This window comes from Rhodamnia argentea, chromosome 6, assembly GCF_020921035.1.
Source record: "Rhodamnia argentea isolate NSW1041297 chromosome 6, ASM2092103v1, whole genome shotgun sequence".
Classification (NCBI taxonomy): domain Eukaryota; kingdom Viridiplantae; phylum Streptophyta; class Magnoliopsida; order Myrtales; family Myrtaceae; genus Rhodamnia; species Rhodamnia argentea.
In genome coordinates, this window is record NC_063155.1 from 24,409,768 (window position 1) to 24,432,902 (window position 23,135).

Genomic DNA, 23,135 nt, shown 5'->3' on the forward strand with positions numbered 1-23,135 from the left:
TTATGTTTTATAGAGAAATTTCTTGGGTCAAAATCAGAAATGAAAATATCTCAACTACTTGTTCATACTTCGGTTATGTTTTAATAATCAGACGTGCGATGGTGGTGGGTCTGCAGTGTTCTGCATCTGGCACCGTGAGCAGGGGGGTCTCTGCAAACTGCCTCTCGCCATCCATTTTCCCCTTTCTTTTTTCCCCGCCCCCCCAAAAAGAAAAAGTTCCGTTTGACTAAATCTGTCGATTGTGCAGTTTTGTACGTTATACCGGGTGTGGGTGGGGGAACAGAGTAGGTCAGAGGTGGCAGCAAGATGGGCGTGAACGACATGAGTGTGGCCAAAACCCACCATTGTCTTCTCCTCGTTGATTGCCTGAGAATGTGTCCTAGCGTCCCTCTTGGTGAAGGCTTTTTTCTTTTGTGCAACGGGTGAAAGTGAAAAGGATGACAATGGCAGTAGCTTCTGTTCTTGCAGAGAAGAGGAGGCCGATAGCTCTGTGCGTGGTTGGCAGAATTGAGAATCCTAGGCGGAACACAATAATGGCATCATGTTGTTTCCCTCCCCCCAAGTTCCCTGCTTTATTGCTTTATTACTCTTTTGAGCCGCTTTTTAGGTGTGGTGTGACTGAGGCGTGTAGAGAGGTGTAGGAGGGGGGCTCTGGTGAAAATTTTGAAAGTGTGGTTTTCCCCTGTTCTGGATTTTGACCCTTGGGAGAGAGAGAAGGCAAAGGACCGTGTTCTGTGCGGCGGTCCTTCAAAAGAAAATTTCGCTTTGGCAAGTAGATTGATGGTGTGCTGACTCTAGAAGGTTTTTCAACAAGTGGGGAGAAGTGAATTTCATTATTTGCTTGTTTTTGTCGAGATGATGGGAAAGCTCTGTTGGTTGTGGATGAGTAGAAGGCAGGGGTAGTGGGAGAAGATTGGCATGTGGTGCAAGTGGGAGGAAAGTAGTATCTTTTAGGGCAAGGGTCGATACACAAACAACATATGAGTGGAAAAGGGACATCTCGTAATTGCACCTCTTTCTCCCTCTCTTTTTTTAAACCGGTAGGGACATTTCCTGTGCTCTTTTTTTTTTTTGCTGGAGCTTGCGCTTTCGACACTCGTGATCGACGAGTAGGAGCCCTCCAAGTGGAAGTGATTCGAGATGAATTGGTCCACGTCAAAGCCAAAGCTCGTCACCACCAGCTTTAATCTAGACTAGGCGATCGAAAAGCTAGGTAAAAGAACTAGAGCAGCATCTTCTTCAAATTGAATTTGCCGTCATTGCTGGTTTTTACTTTCAAGTCAAACTCGAGGAGCCCAATCGAATTGTCAGTACAGTCCAAAAGGAGGGATACAAAAATATCGCAGGCCGTAGTACAGGCTACAGAGGGACTGGTACAACGAAGGAGGTTTCCTTTTGGGTACCCATCAAGAAACCAAACCCCCCCGGTTGTCCAACCGCGTAAAGACACACACCTTCGAATGATTCCGATTTCAATTGTTATTTCCAAGCATTGGACGACCCGAGACGAAACGAAAGACCCCCCCCTCCCCCCCACAAAAAAAAATTGAAAAATGAGGGGCACGTTATCACGACTCGGCACCGAATCGATCGGAGAGGAATCAATCCCTCGGTCCGAATTATTATTCTTCCTCGGCTCTGGAGGGGTTGATGGGACATAACGCGTCCCACCCACCCACCACCAGGAGCTCGTACTCCTCCTCTATTTCTGAGACTAGTGCGAAAGAGAAAGAAACACCATTAAATCACGACCGTCTTTTTCTTAAATGGGCCGAAGATTTCTTGTTCGAGTATCTTAGGTCTGATCTACACGTACAAGGATCGCAACAACAACTACTCATATTCCCACGTCAAACCCACGCATTTGTCTGGAAAAAAAGATCTGGAATATTTGGGACCTGCCCACGCCAAGTTGGAATCCAATCAATCTCAGCTTTGAAATAGAAGGGGGGTAGAAGACGACAATCGAGAAATTAGAAGTGCAAAGAGATTTCTCGGGAATCTCGATTTCGAAAAGAAACAAAAAGAGGTTTTAACAATGTTGGGTTGGTGGAAAACGGAGATGGGAAACGGTGCGGTGCTTGGGAAAGGGGCCAGCTGGTTTGAAAAGGGCCGACTCCTGCACGATTCGCGAATAAGAATATGAGATTGGCTTCGGTTTTGGTACGTTCGGTCAATAAGAACGTAAAACCATAGTGGTTGTGCTGCATTCATTGGAAGTTGTTCGTTGCCCACCACCTCAAGCAACGAAATGTCTTCAGTTCGTTCATCCTTTTATTAAGATTGCCCCGGAGGGGTGGATTGATTGTGTCTTGAGAAAGTTCTTCTCGGTCTTCGCTCGACTACAACTTTGGACGTGAGGCTTGACCGTATCGATATATTGAAATTCTTCTCCAGTCCGCGTCGAAAGAACTCCCACTTTGACCTGCGCACATGGAAATCGTTTTCATGCTCGCAACGATACCGACTCAGCCAATCACAAGCCTAAAAGAACGTCACGTTTCCAAATTAGGGAAAGTTCATTGTTTCCATTATATCATCTTCGGGATATGCATAATGGGTGGATTGGAAATTATTTTTAAGTACGGTTGACCGAGTGTTTCAAACTGGCGGCATCGTTAACAAGACTATTTTCGTTATTTTTGGTGTTCATGTATAGAAACTTAATTAGGCTCAGGCCGTATAGAAAGTTAATTGGGCTCAGGCCCAAGTAAGAAGCCCAAGCTGTGTCCTTCCTTCTACTTTGGGCTCAGGCCCAAGTAGAAAGTCACCATCTTGTGTTCTCTCCGAAAAGATGAACAGCCTTCAATTTGCTGGGAAGGGCGAAGGTTACAGCGGTTGGCGTCGTCTGTGGGAGTTTCAATCCTTGAGCTGGTAAGTTCTCTTCCCGCGAGTTCTGCTATCAAATTTCTGTAATTCTTTCGTTCGGATCGATTTCGGTTCTGATCTGGGTCTCTTCTGTGAAACGCCTAGGCTAGGGTTCTTTCTTTTGTTATGATCGGAATTACTTCGACCAATTAGATTGCATTTCGCGATGAAGGAATAGAAAGAGTATACAAACCGAATCTCGTTTCGGCAACGTAATTGCGAATTCGCTCAGCATGTTGCCCGATCTTAGTCGTTGGTACTCGTTCGATTGTGGTGTCAATCGATCACTCACTAGTTGTTCAACGAGTCAATCCGGTGCTTTGGTTGGCTTTTCGAGCAGACTTCTCTGATTGAACTCAGTTGCACTTGAAGATTGGGTTAATTGATTTGTCAGTTTGAATTCCTGTGATCAGAGAAAAGAAAATGAAGTTCATTATGGAGTTCGCGGAGAACTTGGTTCTGAGGTTGATGGAGGACCCAAAGGAGAGAGACAGGAAGTTCAGAGAGCACTTGTACGCGGTGAAAGACAGGTGCAAAAAAACCAAGGAGATGTGGAGCTACCCGCTTCGTCCTTACGGGTTTTGGACGTTCGAGCGGCACAATGTGCAGCTCGCTTGGGATGCTCAGATCAGCCAGGTGCCGGGGCGTAGGGATCCGTATGATGATCTCCTCCAGCAGAACTATGAGCCACCCAAGTGAATGAATCACAGGTTTGCTTTTCAGAGTACTGTAAAATTGATGTTGCAGTTTCGTTGCTTTTTGAAGGTCCTGGAGTGTTTTGAAGTTAAATACAGCTCGTTGCTTTAGGCTATTTGGAGGATATTTTTTTAGTCTGCCCTGGTTGTTGTTGTGATAGCCAGCCCTTGCTGGATAGGAAATTTTCATGTGCACAGTAATTTTGAGATGGCGTTTTGTCTATAGATCCAGCTATGGGACACACTGGCTTCAATCATAAAATGAAACTTCATGTCTATTGAAGTTCTGATATTCTATGTTATGCGTGGGGCACACTGGCTTCAATCGTAAAATGAAGCTTCATGTCTATTGAAGTTCTGATATGCTATGTTATGCCTGACGTTCTATGTCAGAAGCAATGCCGACCCCCACCATGCGCTTGCTAGGTTCTTGGTGCAATTTTTACTAACTACATGAGGTTCATGGTAAAGTTTCTTTGTTTCGTCCCCTGAACTAAACATTTGGAATATCGTCTGCCCTCTCTCTCTTAATCTAAAATATCTGCTTTAACCACTTAGAAAAATTAAACAAAGTAACTAATGATAAAAGAACAGTAGATTTTATTCCAGATGAACTTCACGAGGCTTGTTTTCTCATGCAATGATGAATTGTGCCTTCTGCAATTCTATGGTAGCTAGCGTGAAGCTCTCTACCTAAAGATTATTGTTATTGTTGTCCCAAGCTCTTTTTATATTGCCGATCTGCATTTATGGCTAAAAGTTATTCTTTATGTTCTTTCTTGATTGTTGGGTTCCACTTTTACCAGATTCCAGACGAATTCTATGAGCTTATGAGTGGTCTCGCAAGTCTTTCTTTAGCAAAGTTCTCATTTTTGACGCCGTACTTCTTTCGTTTGGCTTTATTCCCCTGAACTCCTATAGGAGGTTTAGTAAAGTTCAGATAGAGGCTTGAGTGGTGATAATTGCACCTTTTGGCGTTCTTTTATCTATTGAATGTTGCTGAAATAGTTGTACTGGTGCAGGTGACTGAGAAGTTGTCAACCGTATGGTTCAGACTCTCCCTATCGAGAAGAGTATGTAGCATGCTGACGCTTTACTTGTTTGGGTTTGGCTGATATACATGTGGACAATTGTAATTATCAGAGGTTTTGGATGGTTTTAAATAATGTCTTCAAGATTGGACCTCGTGGACCATACCTCTGGCTCTTCTTTCAGATGTTCGTACATTTTGCTTATGTAAGCCGTAATTATCTCACTGTCATTTCTTTTTAAGGATCTGAACTTAATGTTTGTTGCGTTTTCAATCAGTACCTCGGCTTTCATAATTGCGCACTGGCATTTGGTACATTGATTCATGCGTGTTCATCAACATTTTGAAAGTAATGCTGGGGATGCTTTTTACTTGCCCTTGTGATGAACTACCCCATGTTTTGGCCACTATGAAGTACCTTTTTAACGGCGCTTCCCTCTTATCTTTTTCTCCCCCAAGGCTTTGAGTGTGTTTATGTGAATGCGTATAGCCACTACCCACTTCTGACCCTGGCCAGAGTCATCTCTTTGCTATGCCTGGTTGGCCATCCATACATTAGCTTTATGGTGTACCAAAGTATACATCTGTGTGACCGTTTGCTGTTTATGTTCTGGACCTCTGGTTGTCATGCAGTTGAGTTGTCTGGGAAACTTGAAAGGATATCTGTTAGTCTGAGAGTGATGAGAATTAATCCAGTCCTTGACCCGGGCCAATTTCTGTTCATCTTCCACATGATCCTGAGTGTCATCTGTATTATGCAATATTAATTAACTATCTGCAGTCCTTTAAATGTCCATAACTTCCTATAGCTGAAAAGTGTTAGATCCCGCTGTGCAGTCCAACTTTCCACCATTTTGTTTTGAATTGACTCTATTAATAGTCTGGTTTACTAAAAAAGAAGAATCACTCTCGTGCATCCAGGAAATTAAGCGTTATTTGCTTTGTAATGTTGGTACCTTCATTGACAAGGCCATTATTATCAATTTGCTGCATCTCTGTGAAGTCCAACTATTTGTCACTTTCGGAGAGACAGATGCTCGAAACATATAAGGGTAATGTATAAAGGGCTTCCACAACATGAAGGGGAAGTTTGTGCAAGTACCAATTAGCGCAACAATGTGCTGGTCATCAGCTGAATGGTTAACCTGTAAGGACAAAAGATAAATATGATCATTCTACAGCACTAGAATACTCTAAAAGCTTTAAATGCTGGAAACAGAGATTTCGGTAAGGTGTGGTCTCTTCACCTCGCTGTCAGATTCAGAATAATCATCCCTTCGCATAGAATCACCTCCCAAGCTCACTTTATCATCTTGTCTGTCATCATTCTCATCCCAACAAGGATCAAGCACACTCTTGACCTAAAACATCATAGTTGCCAGACTGTTCATCAAGCATACAGTGAGAAAAATCACGAGCATTGAGGTTCTGGTAGTCTTGGTCTCTTACCTTAAGAGCGGGTATGAGACGCTTGCTATTCACATGGCCGAACTCCATTTTCAAAGGATTCTTCATCCATTGATTAAGGGCTTCTTCACTGCGGCATCTAAAGAATGGAGGCTCGTAATCTGCAGGCTGCAAAATGATATCATGCTATCATAATTTTCTCGTTTCCAATATTTGTCTGACTAATATCAACCTCGAAACACCAGAATAACGCTTCAAGTGCGGAGAAAAAGGGTGTTCCAGAGTTTATCTTGCCCTTTCATCTCGATCAGTTTCGTCTCTGATTCAGGACTTCCTTCTCATGGAAGTTTCCTGTGCCGTGGACTTCATTTTGGGTAAGGACGTCTGAGTTATTGTTTTTCCATAAGAGATGACAAGACTGACCAAGAAATGCCCTTCTTTGTTGTAATACCCTTTTGACTAGCATCACTATTTAAGGGAACTGGGGACGTGCTTTCTCCTGTCTGGAGGTTCAAAAGTAAAGACAGCGGAACTATATCACAATCTCGGCTGCGGATTCACGGGACATGGGCTCTAAGTCCCGATGACTATGGTTTTCTCGAGGAACCAAAAGGGCTCTTGGCATGGCGAAAAGAGGACAACAAACTACAGAGACCCGATCGAATTAATCCTGTGTCCTAAGAGGTCCCAACCAACAAATGTCAGCACCAGCAAAACAAGTGAATTTCCCCCGCTTGTAGCATAAAGCACTTGCAAAAGCAGAGCACGCTGCTGGGATTCAAATTTGGATTGATGCTAGACAGTGCAGAGCAGGCATATCTGGCCCAATGCTAAGGAATCAACACAAACCAACCAAACCAGGAATGAGGCCATGTGTTTACCATTAACGAACTAAATCCTCCATGCTTGGCTAAAGGACAGAAAGGGATGAATGAAACTTTCCAATCAATTTCTCGATTGGTGGCAGATAAACATAAACATCATCTGCATTCATATATTGTTAAATTTGCACACACGTGGTATCCATAATCTGTAGCCCATCGATCAGGAGTAATTTAAAGAAAAGAACACCTTTCAACCAAAGATGAAGGAAAATACAAGCCCCAAACAAATGCTAACATTTTCATAGGTAGGCACTCCTGACCTGGACAAAATCTCGGCTGAATTCCCACATTATGCCCTTCCCGACAAGTTAATTGCGCCTCTTAACCAGAAGAAATGAACAAAATGAACCAATTGCGAGCAAGATTACAAAACGGATTTCATTTTTTTTTTTTTAATAATAGGCACTTCCAAGAAGATTTTGACATTCTGCTGATTGGAAGGAGGGAGTACATGAGCAGGACAAAGTCAATTGAGTGTATCTCGGGCCGGTCGATCAGTCTTCCCTGTCAAATGCTAAGCATACAACACTCCATTCACCGGAGAGTTTCACGGAGATAAACATTAAACTCTGGAAAGCCTAATGACTCCTACCCTGTCCCCCAAGAGCATGCAGAAGCAAATTACATATTTACCGCGCACATTAGAGTTGAGTAATCAATCTCCACTCGCGCAACCCCTGCAACCGCAATGGATGCACTCTATCACCTTCTCCTTCCTCAAATGCATGGGCACTCGACACACGCATGTGGTAGCGAAATTGTGGTCCCGAGGCTGGATGCACCGTAAGCAGCAGAGCCGCTCATAACCAGGCTGCACAGCAAATAAAGAATATGAAATTAAAAAACATGGAAAGTTGAGTAATTGATGTCAGAATAATGCACATCATGTCGGATACACTCAATTACAGAAACTCCAAGAGAGAGAAGAGGATGCCATATTTTTCTGTTTAAAAAAACACTTTATGAGATGGGACAATGTTTAAATACAGAATGCTTCCTTCACCGTGGGATACAATTGACACATTTTCCCCAAATAAGCAGAAATCAAATTTGCCACAGAGAGCAAGAAAGGAAAGAAAGACTAGAAGAAAAAGGTTCTGATATTTAGTTGAAATTTCCCTCTATCTCGCATTCACCTCTTTCTTTCATGACAATGTTTTCCCAATCACATCATCTCCAGGCACATCACAAACTCATCGCCTATAGTTACGTATTTATCATTTGCAGATACAGAAGCCAAAGATGTCATCAGTTTATGAACGTATCAATCAGGTCCTCAACAATCACCAAATGCATGCCACAAAAGACTTGAAAAAAGAGAATGTTCAACAAATGGCTACACAATTCAAACCAAACAATCACAAGCAGAAAACATCAGCCACACGAGCATGGGATGAAGCAGACCAACCTTCTTCCACTTAGTAATCAGGTTTTTATCTGCATAACCTTGGTCCAAGCAGAACTCGTACAATTCTTTTGAGATTTCTCTCCTCCGATAATACAGATCATATATGTATCAGTTTTTTTGATGAGCAATCTTGAAAATAGGCCACAGAGCCTCACATTTTCTCTTTCCATCATGAGGGTCATTTTCAGCTGCCATAACACATAAATCAGCATAAAGATCAACTTGACAAGAAGCCATATAAGACTACCATCAAAGAGAGAAGAAATGAAGATCACAACATCAAATAACTTAAATTGCAAAAGAAATATCAATTCTCTGTCATGACTTAAAATCACCAACCTTCTCTTACAAGTAATAAAAGGGAGACCAAGAGAAATAAAGAACAACAAACCTTCTCTCATCTTTGCTTGTAATTCACGAAGTGTAGGTTCTATCAGTTCCCATCCTTCTGGGTATTTGACGCGGTTGGTCTTCACTTTGGGCATACTGACACCTGCATCAAATGCAAAAGTAAAAGATCAGTGGATTCATCCTTTCAACTTCCTTCTGTGTCACCTCTAGATTGACTAACACAAAGTTCCCAGGAACTTCCATATATCAGACCCCTATGTACGAAAAACTGAACTCATTCCACATTCTTTCCACCATGTACTGAATGAAAAGACCATAGGAGTGACATCGCAATCAACAATCATCAAGTTCAAAGCAATCCCAACAATTTTAATCTCATATTTGGGTGCTTTGCATGATCATATGTGTCTGAGCATGTGTGGCACGTGAGAGAGACAGACAGACAGAGAAAGAGAGAGAGAGGTTAATGCAATAACACAGAACATGGAGTGTTGTCTCGCTAACTAACAATTTCCTCAAAACTGTTCTTTAACATGCCAATATCTTTGGAACACTGACATGAATTGTCGTCTTCTGGGAAGATTTTCTGAAAGCATTCGTACTAAAGCATTTCAGAAAATGGCAAGAACAATGATTGCAGCACGAAGAATGACCAGAAAGCTAAAGTGGATAAGTTTACTAGTTGTGACCACCAACAAAGGGCCGGTTCAACAAATTGGGAACCAGGAACCACCCACGAAGAACTTCATAATGAACTTCATTTTCTTTTCTCCGATCATAGCAATTTAAACTGAAAAATCAATTAACCCTATCTTCAAGTGCAACTGAGTTGAGAAGTCTGCGTGAAAAGCCAACCAAAGCACCGGATTGACCCGTTGAGACCGATTGACACCACAATCGACCGAGTATCGACGAGTAAGATCGGGCAACATGCTGAACGAATTCGCAATTGCATTGCCAAAACGAGATTCGATTTGTGTACTCTTCCTATTCGTTCACCGCGAAATGTAATCTAATTGGTCGAAGTAATTCCAATCGTAACAAGAGAAAGAACCCCAGCGTAGGCGTTTCGCAGAAGAGACCCAAATCAGAATCGGAATCGATCCGCAGACATTTGATAGCAGAACTCACGGGAAGAGAACTTACCAGCTCGCGGATTGAAACTCAAGTCAGACGACGCCAACCGCCGTAATCTTCGCCCTTCCCGGCAAATTGAAGGCTGGTCGTCTTTTTGAAAAGAACACAAGACGGAAACTTTCGACTTGGGCCTGAGCCCAAAGTAGAAGGATAGATACAACTTGGGCTTCCCGTTTGGGCCTGAGCCCAATTAACTTTCTATACGGCCTGAGCCCAAGTAAGTTTCTATACGTGAACACCAAAAATAACGAAAATGGTCTTGTTAACGATCGTGCCTTTGAGTCTGTCCACCACACTAGATCAACTGAGGCAAGACTTTGCGCCGCTACTTTAACAACTTAAATTATAAATACAAAACAAAAAATTTCTGACTTAATTTTAATAAGCGGGGCTTGTGATAACAATGTGGAAGGGATATTTACCCTCACCTAAAAAAGTTTGGACATGAAAATAACTGAGTCGAATGTAGTTATCTTACCATGTTTTGAAAATTGGACAAGCGTCCAGAAATTTTTAAGTCCAATGTATAGAGACTAATTTATTCTTACGCTTTTTAATTTGGGTAGTGCAAAGCTCTACCTAAAGCTAATTGTTGTTCCCAGCTCTTTTTATATTACCGATCTGCATTTATGGCGATAAAGTATTCTTCATGTTCCTTGTTGATTGTTAGGTTCCACTTTTACCAGATTCCACACGAATTCTATGAGCTCGTGAACTGTCTCGCGAGTCTTCTTAAGCAAAATTCGCATTCTTGAAGCCATACTTCTTTCTTTTAGCTTTATTCCCCTGAACTCCTATAGGAGGTTTAGTAGTTCAGATGGAGGCCAATAGAAAAGTATTGAGTGGTGATAGTTGCACCTTTTGGCATTATTTTTTCCATGGATGTTCCTGACATAGTTGTCCTGGTGCAGGTGACTGAGAAGTTGTCAAGCGAATGGTTCGGACTCTCCTTATTGAGAAGAGTGTGAAGCATGCTCACGCTTTACTTGTTCGAGTTTGTGTGATATACATGTAGAAAATTGTATTTATAAGAGGTTTTGGATGGTTTCAGATAAAAATCTTCAAGATTGGACCTCGTGGACCATACCTCTGGCTCTTCTTTCGGATGTTCGTACTTTCTTGCTAGTGTCAGCAGTAATTATCTCACTGTTATTTCTTTTTAAGGTTCTGAACTTAATGTCTGTTGCCAAACTCGGCTTTCATGATTGTGCACTGCCATTTGGTACATTGGTTCATGCTTATTCATCAGCACTTACCGAAATTACTTTGTCGTACGAGAATTTCAATATGTTGGAAGAAATGTCGGGGATGCTTTTTACTTGCGCTTGCTATGAACTACCCCTTGTCTTTGGTTAGTATGAAGTACCTTTTTAACGGCGCTTTTCTCTTATGTTTTTTCTCCCCTAAGGCTAGGGTGTTTATGCATCTATGTGAATACATATAGCCACTGCCTACTTCTGACCTTGGCCAGTGTCATCTCTTTGCTATGCCTGGTTGGCCATCCACACATTAGGTTTGTGGCGCACCAAAACATACATCAGTGTGAATGTCTGCTGTTTATGTCCCCGACCTCTGGTTTTTATCTAGTTGAAAAGACATGCATAGACATACCATATGACTATGCGCATGCGGGTGTGCTTTCATGCACACACACTGATAGCTGTTGGCCCTGTGTCACCAGTCAGCAGCATGCGCCCTAATGAAGCTTAGAACTAGAAATAGCCTCTCTTGTGGTGAGTATTATCAGTGAAGCACTTCTGAGAGTTCTCTCTGTTCGGTCTGTTTGATAAGGTTCTTGGCGATGCGAATCCTTGTTGAGAGTTTGCGTATTCCTTACTGTTGAAATTTTGTTAGGCGTACACTAATTTATGTAGGGCAATTGAAGTCCTTAGAACCGACAAGATTTTCAATATGCTCCGGGATCTGTTGCTGTCGTTCTGTATTTCAACAGTTTTTTCAATCAAAAAACATTGATTCCGCAATATGTTGAGGCTAGTATTTAAAGCATCAGCTTTTAGGATTATTAAAGCGGTAAAGGAGTCAACATGCTAGGCCTAGGCAGGTCTTTAGAACGGCTTCACGCTGAAAATATATCTGGCACATGCCAGTTTGCTGTAGAAGAATACTATTCAATTGTCAATTTCACATCTATTAAAGACTTCACCTTCTTGCACATGCCAATTTGCCATAGAAGAATAAAATTGTCAATTCCATCATCAAAGATTTCACGTTCTTCAATTTATGCCAATGGGCCGAATGCAGGTGCTATTTTTGCTGTTTTGTTGGACAATAAAAATGACCGAGTCCAGAAGCATACAAAATCTTAAGGGGCAGTAGTGAATGAGGTTTTGAATGGACTGGAGAGTTCCCAGATAATAGCATCACAATGACGAAGGTCCTCAGAGGGCTTGTGACTTCTGGCGCTTTGAGGACTGAAGGATCGGGTCCTTAACCTGCAGAAGGAAAAAATGAATTGCCTTTATAATTAGGAAAATACTAGGCATTGACCATGTTTGCGCTCTGAAAGCAGCAAGAGAACTGCATCATTTGAATATAAATGGGTCATGATTTTATACTGTGCTCGTTTTTCTTGATTGCTTGTCCTGAGTGGATCCATTGTATGCAACAGTGTCCATGTCGTCAGCATTTGTCGTAGGTCCATTGGTTCTGCTGTTTTGATTTCCTGGAATAAAGCTCTCTCGAGAGGCCACCGACTGGCACAGAGAGAGAGAGAGAGAGAGAATCATAACCTTACTGTTATGTGTACAAACATATAATAGTTAAATGTGAGTAAGAAGCAGAAATGAAAAGATTGATCACCATTCACCTTGGCCCTGCTTGTGGGAGTGTTCTCGTTCCCCTTCATCCCAGAAACAGTCTGCTCACTCTGGATGGAACCATTCAAATTCAAGTTAGATCTGACCTTCATGCGCGTGAGATCTGATCCAATGGAGTGTAGGATGCCACAGGTGGACATGTCTGGGTGGCGGTTCCCTGTTGTATCAAGACCTTGCTTTGTGAAATGAGAAAAAAGAAAAGAGAGTATCGTTGAAGGCCAAATCACTCTTCTGTGAGGATATTGTATTACCCTTAGTCATGAGTTCCTGAGGGTGGAGGCTACTGGACTGCTCATGAGTATCCACATCCTGTTGAATTTGAAAGAGCTTGATAAGCATTGAACAATATCACGCAAGCATGAGAAAGATGGAAGTCAGGCACAGCAAAACTAAAGACAGTCTTGCCATTGCGTCATTCTCCAAGGCTTTCTTGGCTTCATTTAGCTTCTTCTCAGTCAGATCAGAATGGATAACGCGCTTGCCTATGTCATTGGAGGATCGTGGGTTGATAAGATTGAGAATTTCACCGAGAAAAATAACAGTATACCCAAAAAATTAGCATATTGCAGCATACCTAGCCTGCGACTGCCTTTGGCTTCAACCATGCCCTCACGGACCATCCTATCAATGAGTTTCCGGATGGTAGCCTGATTCGCTTCTCCATTGAGCTTATCCTGAAGCTTCGTAACCGTTACATACTTCATCGGGAGAGCGTGACACAAAGCCTGTATTTATGACATGCAAGTTGACACATACTCATCTGCAGTGATCTCTCAAATACTTCTGCAACCAGAAGCCTAATGAAAGAAAATTCATAGGCCACTTGACAATCAACAATGTGCAGGACAGAAGTGAAGTTTAGCATCAAATTTTCTCTCTTGAAAACCTACTTTTGGTATTAGTTTTGAAGGATGGGTATACATTTTGAAGGAATAGAATAGTTGAGGTTCCATGAATTTTGCCCCAACGCAACCCACAGAAGCTCATTTTCTGTTGATCATTTGAGTGAAAGGAAATTCATTATCTAGTTTCCTAGAGGAAAAAAATATGAAAATGTTGGTACTTAGGTAAGGGTAACTAGAATAATCTCCAAAATCATTTTACGTCCCTACACACCGAAAGGATGTTTTGAAATATGACCAACAACGTCATGATCTTGTTCTGTCTAGTGTAAGTTCCTCAGTGCATGAAAACACATCCATCGTTTGCTTGGAGATTCATATATCAAGTCATCCTTCTAATGAAGCCAGAAAGGAACAGGATCAAGCATACAACTATGGAAGTACAGAAGACGATTGAGTCAGAAAGATGAGAAGGTATGCAAGCCAAATAGAGCACAAAACAGCGCTCAGATTTTCAACAGCTTTACTCAAAGAAATACAGTGAAGGATAAGCACAAGAACCTTCATGTACATGTGCTCATCAACCAAGGGAGCTTTGTCACCAGCTGGAACTACCTGACCATCCCCTTCCAGTTTCACCTCAGGAAAATCAAAGTCCGATGTCTGAAGAGTTTAACGACAGAGAAAAAGATTTGCCAAAAATGAAAAAGGCAAAAGGATGAAGTATTTAAAAGAAGTTGATGACCTCCGATAGATATAGTTGACAATGGGAAAAAGAAGTGAAGGTAATAGAAGGGAAATTTAGCGAACTAACACATTCATCTTACAACCTTAAGCTTGTTTACAATGTAGGCGTCCTTTGCAGTTTTTGATATAACACCTTCCTTCTCAAGTTTGTCCATAATCTCTGAATATAATCAAGATGGGTGAATCCATAAATAAGAAAAATCATATGGACCTGTCTCTTAAAATTTATGGGGATGAAAGCCTCCATTACCTTCAATCAAGACCTGCAATATCAATAATATACCCAAATGTTATCCATATAGAAGTAACCTGAGAAATTAGGCCTCTTGTTGATAAATCTCTTCTGCAGCTGTAAAAAAAAAAATCAAATATAGCAAAAGTCCTTACCAATGAGATGTCTGGGAAACTTGAAAGGATATCTGTTAGTCTGAGAGTGCCAAGGTGATGAGAATTAATCCAGTCCTTGACCCGGGCCAATTGCTGTTCATCTTCCACAGGATCCTGAGTGTCATCTGTATTATGCAGTATTAATTAACCATCTGTAGTCTTTTAAATGTCCATAACTTCCTATAGCTGAAAAATGTAGTCAAACTCTACACCATTTCATTTTCAATTGACTCTAGTAATAATAGTCAGGTGTACTGAAAAAGAAAATGCACTATTGTGCATCAGGGAAATTAAGCGGTATTTGCTTTGTAATGATGGTACCTTCATTGACAAAGCCATTATCATCAACTTGCTGTTTCTCTGTAAAGTCCAACTATTTGTTACTTTCAAAGAGAGATGCTTGAAACATAGAAGGGTAGCCTATAAAGTACTTTAAATAACATGAAGCGGAAGTTTGTGCAAGTACCAATTGGCGCAACAATGTACTGGTCATCGGCTGAATGGTTAACCTGAAAGAACATAAGACAAATATGATCATTCTACAGCACTAGAATACTTTGAAAGTTTTAAATGCAGAGACTTCGGTAAAGTGTGGCCTCTCAACCTCACTGTCAGATTCAGAATAATCATCCCTTTGCATAGAATCACCTCCCAAGCTCACTTCATCATCTTGACTGTCATCATTCTCATCCCCACAAGGATCAAGCACACTCTTTACCTGAAATATCATAGTTGACAGACTGTCCATCAAACATACAGTGAGAAAAATCATGATCATTCAGGTTCTGTCTTGATCTCTTACCTTAAGAGCTAGTATGAGATGCTTGCTATTCACATGGCCAACCTCCATTTTCAGAGGATTCTTCATCCATTGATTATGGGCTTCTTCTTCACTGCAGCATCTAAAGAATGGAGGCTCGTAATCTGCAGGCTGCAAAATGATATCGTGCTATCATAAGTTTCTAGTTTCCAATATTTGTCTGACTAATCGCAAGCTCCAAACACCAGAATAAAGTTTCAAGTGCATCTGTGCATACATGAACATGAAGAGACTTTAGACTGAAAAGTGCAAGAGCTGCTCATTGACACTGCAGTATTAGCACGAGCACACAGCCTCTTTATTTGTTTTTGACCTTTTAATAATGTTGAACTTGAAGATAATTTTTTAGCAATATAGAAACATTAAGCATTCTTTGGCTACTAAAAGAGGAACTCAAAACTTGAAAGCAGCAAAAGAGGCATACCGTTACATCATCATAGTAGAGGAGCTTCATCAATATCGTACGCTGAAATACAACATTTTCCATTTCTATCATTTGTAGTTCTAAGAAGAGGTGAGCAAAACAAGACAATGGATTCTTAGCCTCCAGAGTCATGGTTTACCTCTTCAGGCATCCTGTCCAGAGTTCTCATCAACTGAACAAGGGTACGGACCATCTTACAAGCAGAACTCCTGAAAATTAACGAGTTCCATTGCAAATTAAGCCCTCTATTTTGTTTGATGCTATGAGGTTTGACAAATGTTATATGACTTCTGAACGAGTTACCTCATCTGATTGGGAGTAATCTCTGCCCCCGAATTGCACCTGAAAGTACTTCCCTTTTTGTTCCCCGTGCGACTGATATTCATAGAGACCTCTTGATTATCTGAACTCGAATAACTGAATGAAACTGCACGAAAAAACACCCTAGGGCCTCAAACAAAAACTCTGAAGTTGTCCTTACAACTCAAGCCACAATATGACTCGTTTCCACGTGAAAAGAAAATATACATTCTGGTTCTGCACGTTGAATTATATTATCCAAGGCATCAAAGAAGAGTAAATGAGATCGACCAAATTTGATATCTTAGAAACAAATAATGGATCATTTGGAAGATTACATGCGTATTGCTCTATCATAGGCCCTTGAACTGATTCACAAACACAAAAGAGAAGTGTCTTCAGATACTTCTTTTGCAGTGCATCGTATACACCTGTGGCATAATCATTCACATAACAAAATGATATTTAGAAAAGAAAACAAACAGAGGTCAGAACTTCTTAAACTAATTGAGGAAGGAACAAGATCATCATACCTTTTTCCATCCAATCAATCATTCGGCGGGACTCAGCATCCATTGGCATTAGCTTCTTAATCTTCATCTCTGTAAAACAGACCGCCTATTGAAAAGACACACCAGTAGGTAGTAACTAGGATGAAATCAGACCAAAACAAACTCACCTAAGGCAGGAACAGACTTATCGCTGAAATACTTCTCAGGAAAAAGGCCTCTGATGTAGCTGATATTAAAGATAGCAATGCGGAGCAGGTTCCTTGTCTATTTCACGACGAGAGATGGCAACAGTCACTATATAGGATCATGTACTTAGATTTACACTAACTTATTCTCCAAAACTCTCAAAAATAGCAGTGGTCTAAAGTTAGCTGATGCAATATCCTTTTTCTCCTTCCGACGCTAATAGATATGAAGCTATAACAATCACAAAAGCGAGGATTGAAAAGCGAGCAACAATTCAGAGAAAATAATGCACAAACCGTAAAATAACTCCTGATATTCAGAATATCATCGTCTGGATTCAGAACAGGTATAGGAAACAACAGACACAGAGTGAACATACAAACCATACAATCTTAAGGAAAGTGAGAGTATCGTTATTTTGGATTCTTACACGATGTTCCTGTGGTTTAACTGAAACAAATTGCGCCAGCTCGTTACAAATAATGGCCGGATTGGCAGATGACAATTTTCTAAAGCACATTCAACTGCGATCTCTATAACATTCAAATAAACAGCGGCGATATCCACATTGTTTATCTTCATAGTGGCAAGATCCGAAGTTAAAATGAAGATCTAAAGCTATGATTAGAGAAAACAAAGAGTATCTCTCCGTCGTGGCCATCAGTCGCCGTGCACAAAAAGTTAGGTCGCGATTGAAACCGAATAGGAGCTAGTCAAAAGACAAGAGTGTCTCTCAATCGCGACCGTCAGTAATAACGCAGGAAAACTCTGATCGCGATTCAAGTCGAAGAGCTAGCTAGTTACTAGAAGAAGCGAGTCCTGCTCGGTGATCTCCGCCTCTTTCAGCTTCTGCGCGACAACCTACACCAAACGATCGAGCAGGGAAACGTGAGGACCGAGCTCGTGTCGAGTGAAGAAACAACTGAAAACGCTAGCCAAAATCGTTCATCAGATTCAGACTAACTCACCATGGCTCTCGAGCTTCGACAGAGAAACGAAGAAATCGAGCGCGCGGGCGAGAGAGAGAGACGCGTGAGACGATGGTTCTGAAAGATTTCGGAGCAGAAAAGAGCGAGTGGCGGGAGAGGAAGGCGTTTGGACAGGACTATATACGCGACTGGGGGGGATTGCTTAACCGTGGTCAGGTCAAGTTTACCGTGGTTAATTGAGCAAAAGTAAATGAGGACTGCATGAGTCGTGCATGCAACCGATCGAAAAGTAATCAAAATGGAAGCCATCGTAGTTTCTTGGGTTTTGTTGTCTAATTACGAATTTACCACGTAACCGTTGTGGGATCGTTTCGTGATTATCAAAACCGCCTTTTAACAAATATTTCTAAAATTGAATGTAAATGTTTCAATTGTCTTGCGCATTAATTCTTCGGCCAAAACAATTGAGATTCAACGATGGCCCACCTTAATCTATTGTACACAAAAGATATCTTAAGGACAATCAAGGTCGCGCTCTTATCCTTTTTAGAATGTAGTTTATATAGAAGTTGACAATTCAGATCTCATTTAAAGAAAGTCTATATTTAAAGCTTGCATTTCCGTTTTACATTTTACTAAAAGATGAGGCGAAATTTCACCTTTATGTTCAAAGCCATTGGCTCGAATTTTAACTTTATAAAATCCCAACTTTCCGAAAGATAATTGTCTTAAAGGTTCCTAAATATATTATGCAACCGCCAATTCAATTCTAAACCTTTCAATTTCGACTTTCGTTTTGTCCTTTCGAGTAATTTTGGTCAAATTTAATGACGTGGACGTCACTTGTTTTAATTTTTTTCATGATTTTTAGCTTTTGTTTTATATTTTTTAAAAAAATTTACGGCTTTTTTCCATGAGGGGCAGGGGGGTCGCTAGCCATGAGCAATGGCCACGAAGTCCTTGCAGTGCTAGCCATGCTGAACCCTGGCGAATCCGCCAACCCTTTGAGGAAGAAGTACAATAAAAAAACAAAGGAAACTAATAATTACAAAAACAGATCGGAAAAATTTTAAAGGAATAACAAAAATTGTCCACGCCACGTCGGCGCTGATTGTGCCATGTAGGATGGTCAACGTTCTTATTGTCGATTTCCAACCAAAATTGACCCCGAGTGATTGAATTGACGAATTGTCAGAAAGTTTAGGATTAAAATGGTCAAATTAAAATGTTTATAATTGAGTTAACCAATGAAAAATAGATTTAGGGCTTTTGGGATTATTTTTCCAGTTTTTTTAGCAAAGCTGTTAGGTTACGTATAAAGAGAGATAGAGTGCCTAAAGTTGTGGAAGATGTTGGTGGTTACACTAAAAGTGGGTAATTGTCCATCAAAATCGATGACGGCAAACATGTCAAATTGTATTCATAGTCTATTTTTTTTTTTAAGTAAGAATATCCATTGTCTAGTTATTAACCTACCATCAATTCTGTGTTAGGTAATTGTGGGAAGTCGCAAAAAGTCAGACTAACAGAAGTTTACCATTCGTATGTTAGGCCATTATTGTACTTAAAGATTACGTTTGGTAGTTCGCATTTGAGTTCGGATAGGAGAGCAAATCGTCCTATTCGATGTTTTACGGCATCCTTTGGACTGAACTTAATTGGATAAAATGTTGGATAAGAAATATGGGATAGGGATAGGATAAATCCAAATCGGATAAAATGTTCAAAAAATAACTTGACAAAATAAGAAGAACAAGCAAACCATGTTATATTTTAACGATAGAATGATGGAATGCCGCGTGCAAAATTGCATTGCTAGCTATCATGCAAGGACCACCACCATGACTGCCGATTGTCGTCACTGCCGACCACCGCACAATCGTCATCACCATCAATCACGGCCTATTGTGTTCCAACAGCTGAGGGTGAAAAATGGAATAGAGTCGGTCTAGTCGGTGCTTCACTGCTCTTGTTGCTGCTGCTATGTGCTTGTTTGTGCTTCGCTTCTTCTTCTTCAATCTAAGTGGGAAGAAAATGACTCTGACGAGGCAACATTTCACTCCATGTATGATTCTGGCAACTACAAATATTTGGGTGATCATCACTTTGAATACTTGTGAATCAGCAAAACGAGGGGAAATGAGTACTTTCACCAAAAAAAAAAAAAACCGTGAATAACCCATGCTTGCATAGTCTCTCGAGCTTATTCAACCAATTGGCGACCCGGATCGATCCCGTCGAGCTCTACCTTTCTATTTTTGTAATGTAAACAGAGTTTGCGACAGTCTCACGGGGGTTGCTTAGACAAGGACAGCAGACTCGAGGCATTGCGGAGAGCGTCGCAGGTGGGGGTGGAGGCCAGACGAACTGGACATGGCGCAGCATTTTGAAAGATTTTGGATCCCATCGTACTCTACCCCTGTTCGAATATGGTGGACATGACGTAGCCTTACTTCGTTAATCATAGTGAATCAGAATGGGCCTGCTCGTCGGCCCACTTAATTATCCTTGAATCGGGCCTCTAGCTTCGTTTTCCCTCGATGCATTTTCGGTTGGCCCCTACAAATCGTTCGATTGATCGCTCGCCACAAACTCAAATTTTCCCGCAAAATTGAGCTTTGCATGTACCTGCACTCGCCTCCACCGACGTAAACCATCATTAATCATCGATCGCCGCCATCAGAGAGAGCTTGGTTCAAATTGTGATCCCTCCTATAAAAACCGCCCTCTCGCCATCGATTCGCCTAGCCAGTCCTCTCTAGGAGCTTCGACATGAGAGGATCTCTGGTCACAGGCATTTTTGCTTCCAGAGCACTCTGAGATTCTTGTTCGGAATGTGAGTTTCTCGTTCGGAAGCTTCAGCGAGCTCTCAAGCTGTCCTTGCTGATGCTATCTTTGATGTTTATTCTGGTGCCCAACGGGAGAGGTTCCGTCAATCGTCCACTGATGCCAGAACCATAGGATGGTGGCGATCATCAGCCCACGCTTCAGGAAACCATAAACATCAAGGTTGGTCTGTCTCTCTCTCTCTCTCTACCGGTTTCGATTTCAGTGAAGACTTTGATTTTTTCGTTTGTCCTGGTTGAATCAAGACGAGGAATTATGTTATTATGGCGAGTAGTATGCATTTGCAGTTAATTGAGAGTGGGGAGGAGGAGCAACTGAAGGAGCTTTTGAGGGAGAGGCTCATTGAATCTGGTTGGATAGATGAGATGAGAGGTCTTTGGAGGTAGCATTGGCATTCGGAGTACATCCTCTCTGATCGATCGCTGTTCATTGATTATGTATGTTTGATACGAGGACTGATGCTCCAGTTCTTTTTGGGGTTCGAGTTAGATAAATATATTTGCTAGGAAATATCTGACAACTTCAAAGCAATTATGTCGGGCCACCCACCTTCGAATGATGTTGGTTCTACAGACCGTGAACAGATTCGCCTATGGCCTTTGGGCATGTCGGAACCGCATGAGTTCACGGGGGTGGAGCACGGTCCGCCAAAATCAGCATAGGTTAGGTGCTATTGATGGAACATGGCGTTCTTTATCTTTTGAATCATAGCTAGAAATTCCACTCTTTCTCATTCACTCGGTTGGCTAAGAAGTGATCTAACTCCCGGCGGACTAACTGATATTTGGATCAATTAACGAAAGAGACTAATAAATAAAAAAAAAGGCCCACCAAGCGTATTTGGGTCTCGGGGAACTCTAGAATCCGATCTAGTTCCTCGCATGATGTGGTCATAAATGGCTGCATTCGAGGTTTATAACTAGATTATCTGTTAGCTGAACAGTGAACATCACCAGAAATTGCACACATGCACTAAATTTTGTTGGGAGCATAAGTTTTTGCTGATATTATGTACAATTCAACTTACACAATCAATTGGGTCAATCATCTCATTGATCTGTTCGCTCAAATAGAGGTTTTTCTTCAACCTCGACATGGGGTAGAGATTCTTTCTCATACGAGTTGATTTCTTTTCTTTTACCATTTGCAAGTGTTCACATTATTTATGATTTCGTCCCTTATTGCCTCTGAACGCACTGGGAATCTGGGATCATTAATTTTGATTAGCATTGCTTGCTGTGGGAAGTGACAGCCCTGTGAAGTACTATACACTGCACATGCATGTTATCGTACTTTTATAGTTCTTACTCTTATGAGTTGCGGTGGTCTCTTAAAATTATGTGCAGTCCTATTTGGGATAGACTTTTGAAGCTTTACTAGTTGCTAATGCGGTTTTCTTGCATTCTTACAGAACATTTGTGAGGAAACGAGGAAGGACTAATGTAACTGTATGTGATCTTGTACATGTCATTACTCCAAAGGGCAGGGGTGGTTCAATTTTCCCTTTAGTTCATTACTCTTATGTTTGCTAAGTTTTATGTTTCAAAGTTCACTGATGGCCTTATAAGTTCTGTCTGAGTTTGTCGTATGCAATTAGAAAAAAGTTTTCGGTTCTTTCATCAGGAAAACTGAGTACTGCTTTAGTTTTATCCTGAAAATTTTGGTTAGAGGAGAAAATCTGGTGGAAAGTACTTCTGTATATGATCTTGCAAGAGCTTAACGCGATCACAGGACGAAGGAAATTGCTGAATTGTTGGTGGCGCATTCATCAGTTTGTGTGACGTGCATTAAGTTTGTTGTCAACTTCATCAAGCCACAGCGTAAAGTTCCCATCTTGGTTTGCTTCTGTGCGTCTTATTTCTTGATCGCTGAGTCCATCCAGTGGAGAAATATGTGTTTGCTCTTGGGATGTGAAATGGAGAATGTTGCCCTTCAAGAGCCTTGAGACTTGAATAAATCTTCAAATACATCAGTCCCGCATCTTTAAAGTCATGCATTCTCGTGTCTTTATGCAGCTTCTGTTCCTGATTCTGTCAAGTCGGAGCTGTTGCAGCGCATCAGATCTCTTCTTGAATCAACTTCTTGCTGATTCATCAGCGAGTCCTGCAGTTTGGTAATTAATGTACAACTCAAGGATGTTATCGGACATGTGCATGCACATTGTTACCGCACACAGTAGTTCTCTGCTTCAGCATTAAGCCAAGTCCGACTCACCGAGCAAAACCTTCTGTGGTGGGGAGTTTGGAGGCCCGACGATACGCCACGCAGATCCCAAGCAGCAATTTGGTACGGCACTTGGGTTAGGACATTGAATGTGAATAGGCACATCGGCATCAGAAGGGTTTGTCGAGGTCTAATATCCGGTTTTGCCCTTGCACTCCCGTCAGGTGTCGCGGTGCAACAATGCTTTTGGACCTGTGAACTCTCTTGGACTTCGAATCTGGACATGGAAGCATGCTTTTTAAGGTGCTGATGTTATGCTGTCATCATGGCTGCAAGAGCAAGTTCTGGATGAATAGGATAT

At 41.4% G+C, this 23,135-nt stretch overlaps 2 protein-coding genes, 2 long non-coding RNA genes and 2 pseudogenes across 6 annotated transcripts; 3 read left to right on the forward strand and 3 right to left on the reverse strand.

The window, feature by feature from the left end:
• Positions 1-82: 82 nt before the first annotated feature.
• On the forward strand, positions 83-13,932 carry LOC115749389. Its single transcript, XR_004016327.1, has 5 exons — positions 83-134; positions 248-497; positions 815-823; positions 931-940; positions 13,922-13,932. It is a non-coding gene; the product is annotated as an uncharacterized LOC115749389 (long non-coding RNA).
• On the reverse strand, positions 205-5,255 carry LOC115749390. The gene is made up of 3 exons (XR_004016328.1): positions 5,245-5,255; positions 5,176-5,177; positions 205-401 (listed from the first exon to the last, which is right to left on the reverse strand). It is a non-coding gene; the product is annotated as an uncharacterized LOC115749390 (long non-coding RNA).
• LOC115749388 lies at positions 2,731-4,888 on the forward strand. 2 transcript variants are annotated; one of them, XM_030686187.2, is made up of 3 exons: positions 2,731-2,874; positions 3,282-3,578; positions 4,586-4,888. In XM_030686187.2, the coding sequence occupies exon 2, from the start codon at positions 3,292-3,294 to the stop codon at positions 3,565-3,567; it is 276 nt and encodes a 91-aa protein (XP_030542047.1). In that variant the 5' UTR covers positions 2,731-2,874; positions 3,282-3,291; the 3' UTR covers positions 3,568-3,578; positions 4,586-4,888. The 2 variants fall into 2 exon arrangements, with proteins under 2 accessions (XP_030542047.1, XP_048136530.1); XM_048280573.1 differs by having other exon boundaries at positions 2,783-2,878.
• On the reverse strand, positions 7,206-9,890 carry LOC115749387 (annotated as a pseudogene).
• LOC115749385 (meiosis-specific protein ASY1) lies at positions 11,989-17,929 on the reverse strand. Of its 2 annotated transcripts, none has more exons than XM_030686183.2 (22): positions 17,804-17,929; positions 17,640-17,696; positions 16,817-16,913; positions 16,671-16,739; positions 16,476-16,568; positions 16,141-16,264; positions 15,977-16,046; positions 15,838-15,879; positions 15,396-15,524; positions 15,198-15,311; positions 15,060-15,102; positions 14,915-14,953; positions 14,594-14,718; positions 14,457-14,469; positions 14,290-14,366; positions 14,021-14,122; positions 13,192-13,342; positions 13,023-13,099; positions 12,869-12,926; positions 12,608-12,774; positions 12,357-12,500; positions 11,989-12,233 (listed from the first exon to the last, which is right to left on the reverse strand). In XM_030686183.2, exons 1-22 carry the CDS (start codon positions 17,804-17,806, stop codon positions 12,180-12,182), a joined length of 1,848 nt encoding a protein of 615 aa, XP_030542043.1. In that variant the 5' UTR covers positions 17,807-17,929; the 3' UTR covers positions 11,989-12,179. The 2 variants fall into 2 exon arrangements, with proteins under 2 accessions (XP_030542043.1, XP_030542042.1); XM_030686182.2 differs by having other exon boundaries at positions 14,287-14,366.
• Positions 17,876-22,700, forward strand: LOC115749329 (annotated as a pseudogene).
• Positions 22,701-23,135: the final 435 nt, after the last annotated feature.

What these genes read in the sequence shown, in the direction of transcription:
- LOC115749388 (XM_030686187.2), top strand. Translation starts at nt 3,292, where the DNA reads ATGAAGTTCATTATGGAGTTCGCGGAGAACTTGGTTCTGAGGTTGATG.
- LOC115749385 (XM_030686182.2), bottom strand. An exon ending in CCTTGGAGAATGACGCAATG is followed by an intron (nt 12,927 to 13,022) that starts GCAAGACTGTCT and finishes CAAATTCAACAG; the next exon opens with GATGTGGATACTCATGAGCA. An exon ending in CTCCCACAAGCAGGGCCAAG is followed by an intron (nt 12,501 to 12,607) that starts GTGAATGGTGAT and finishes TCTCTCTCTCTG; the next exon opens with TGCCAGTCGGTGGCCTCTCG.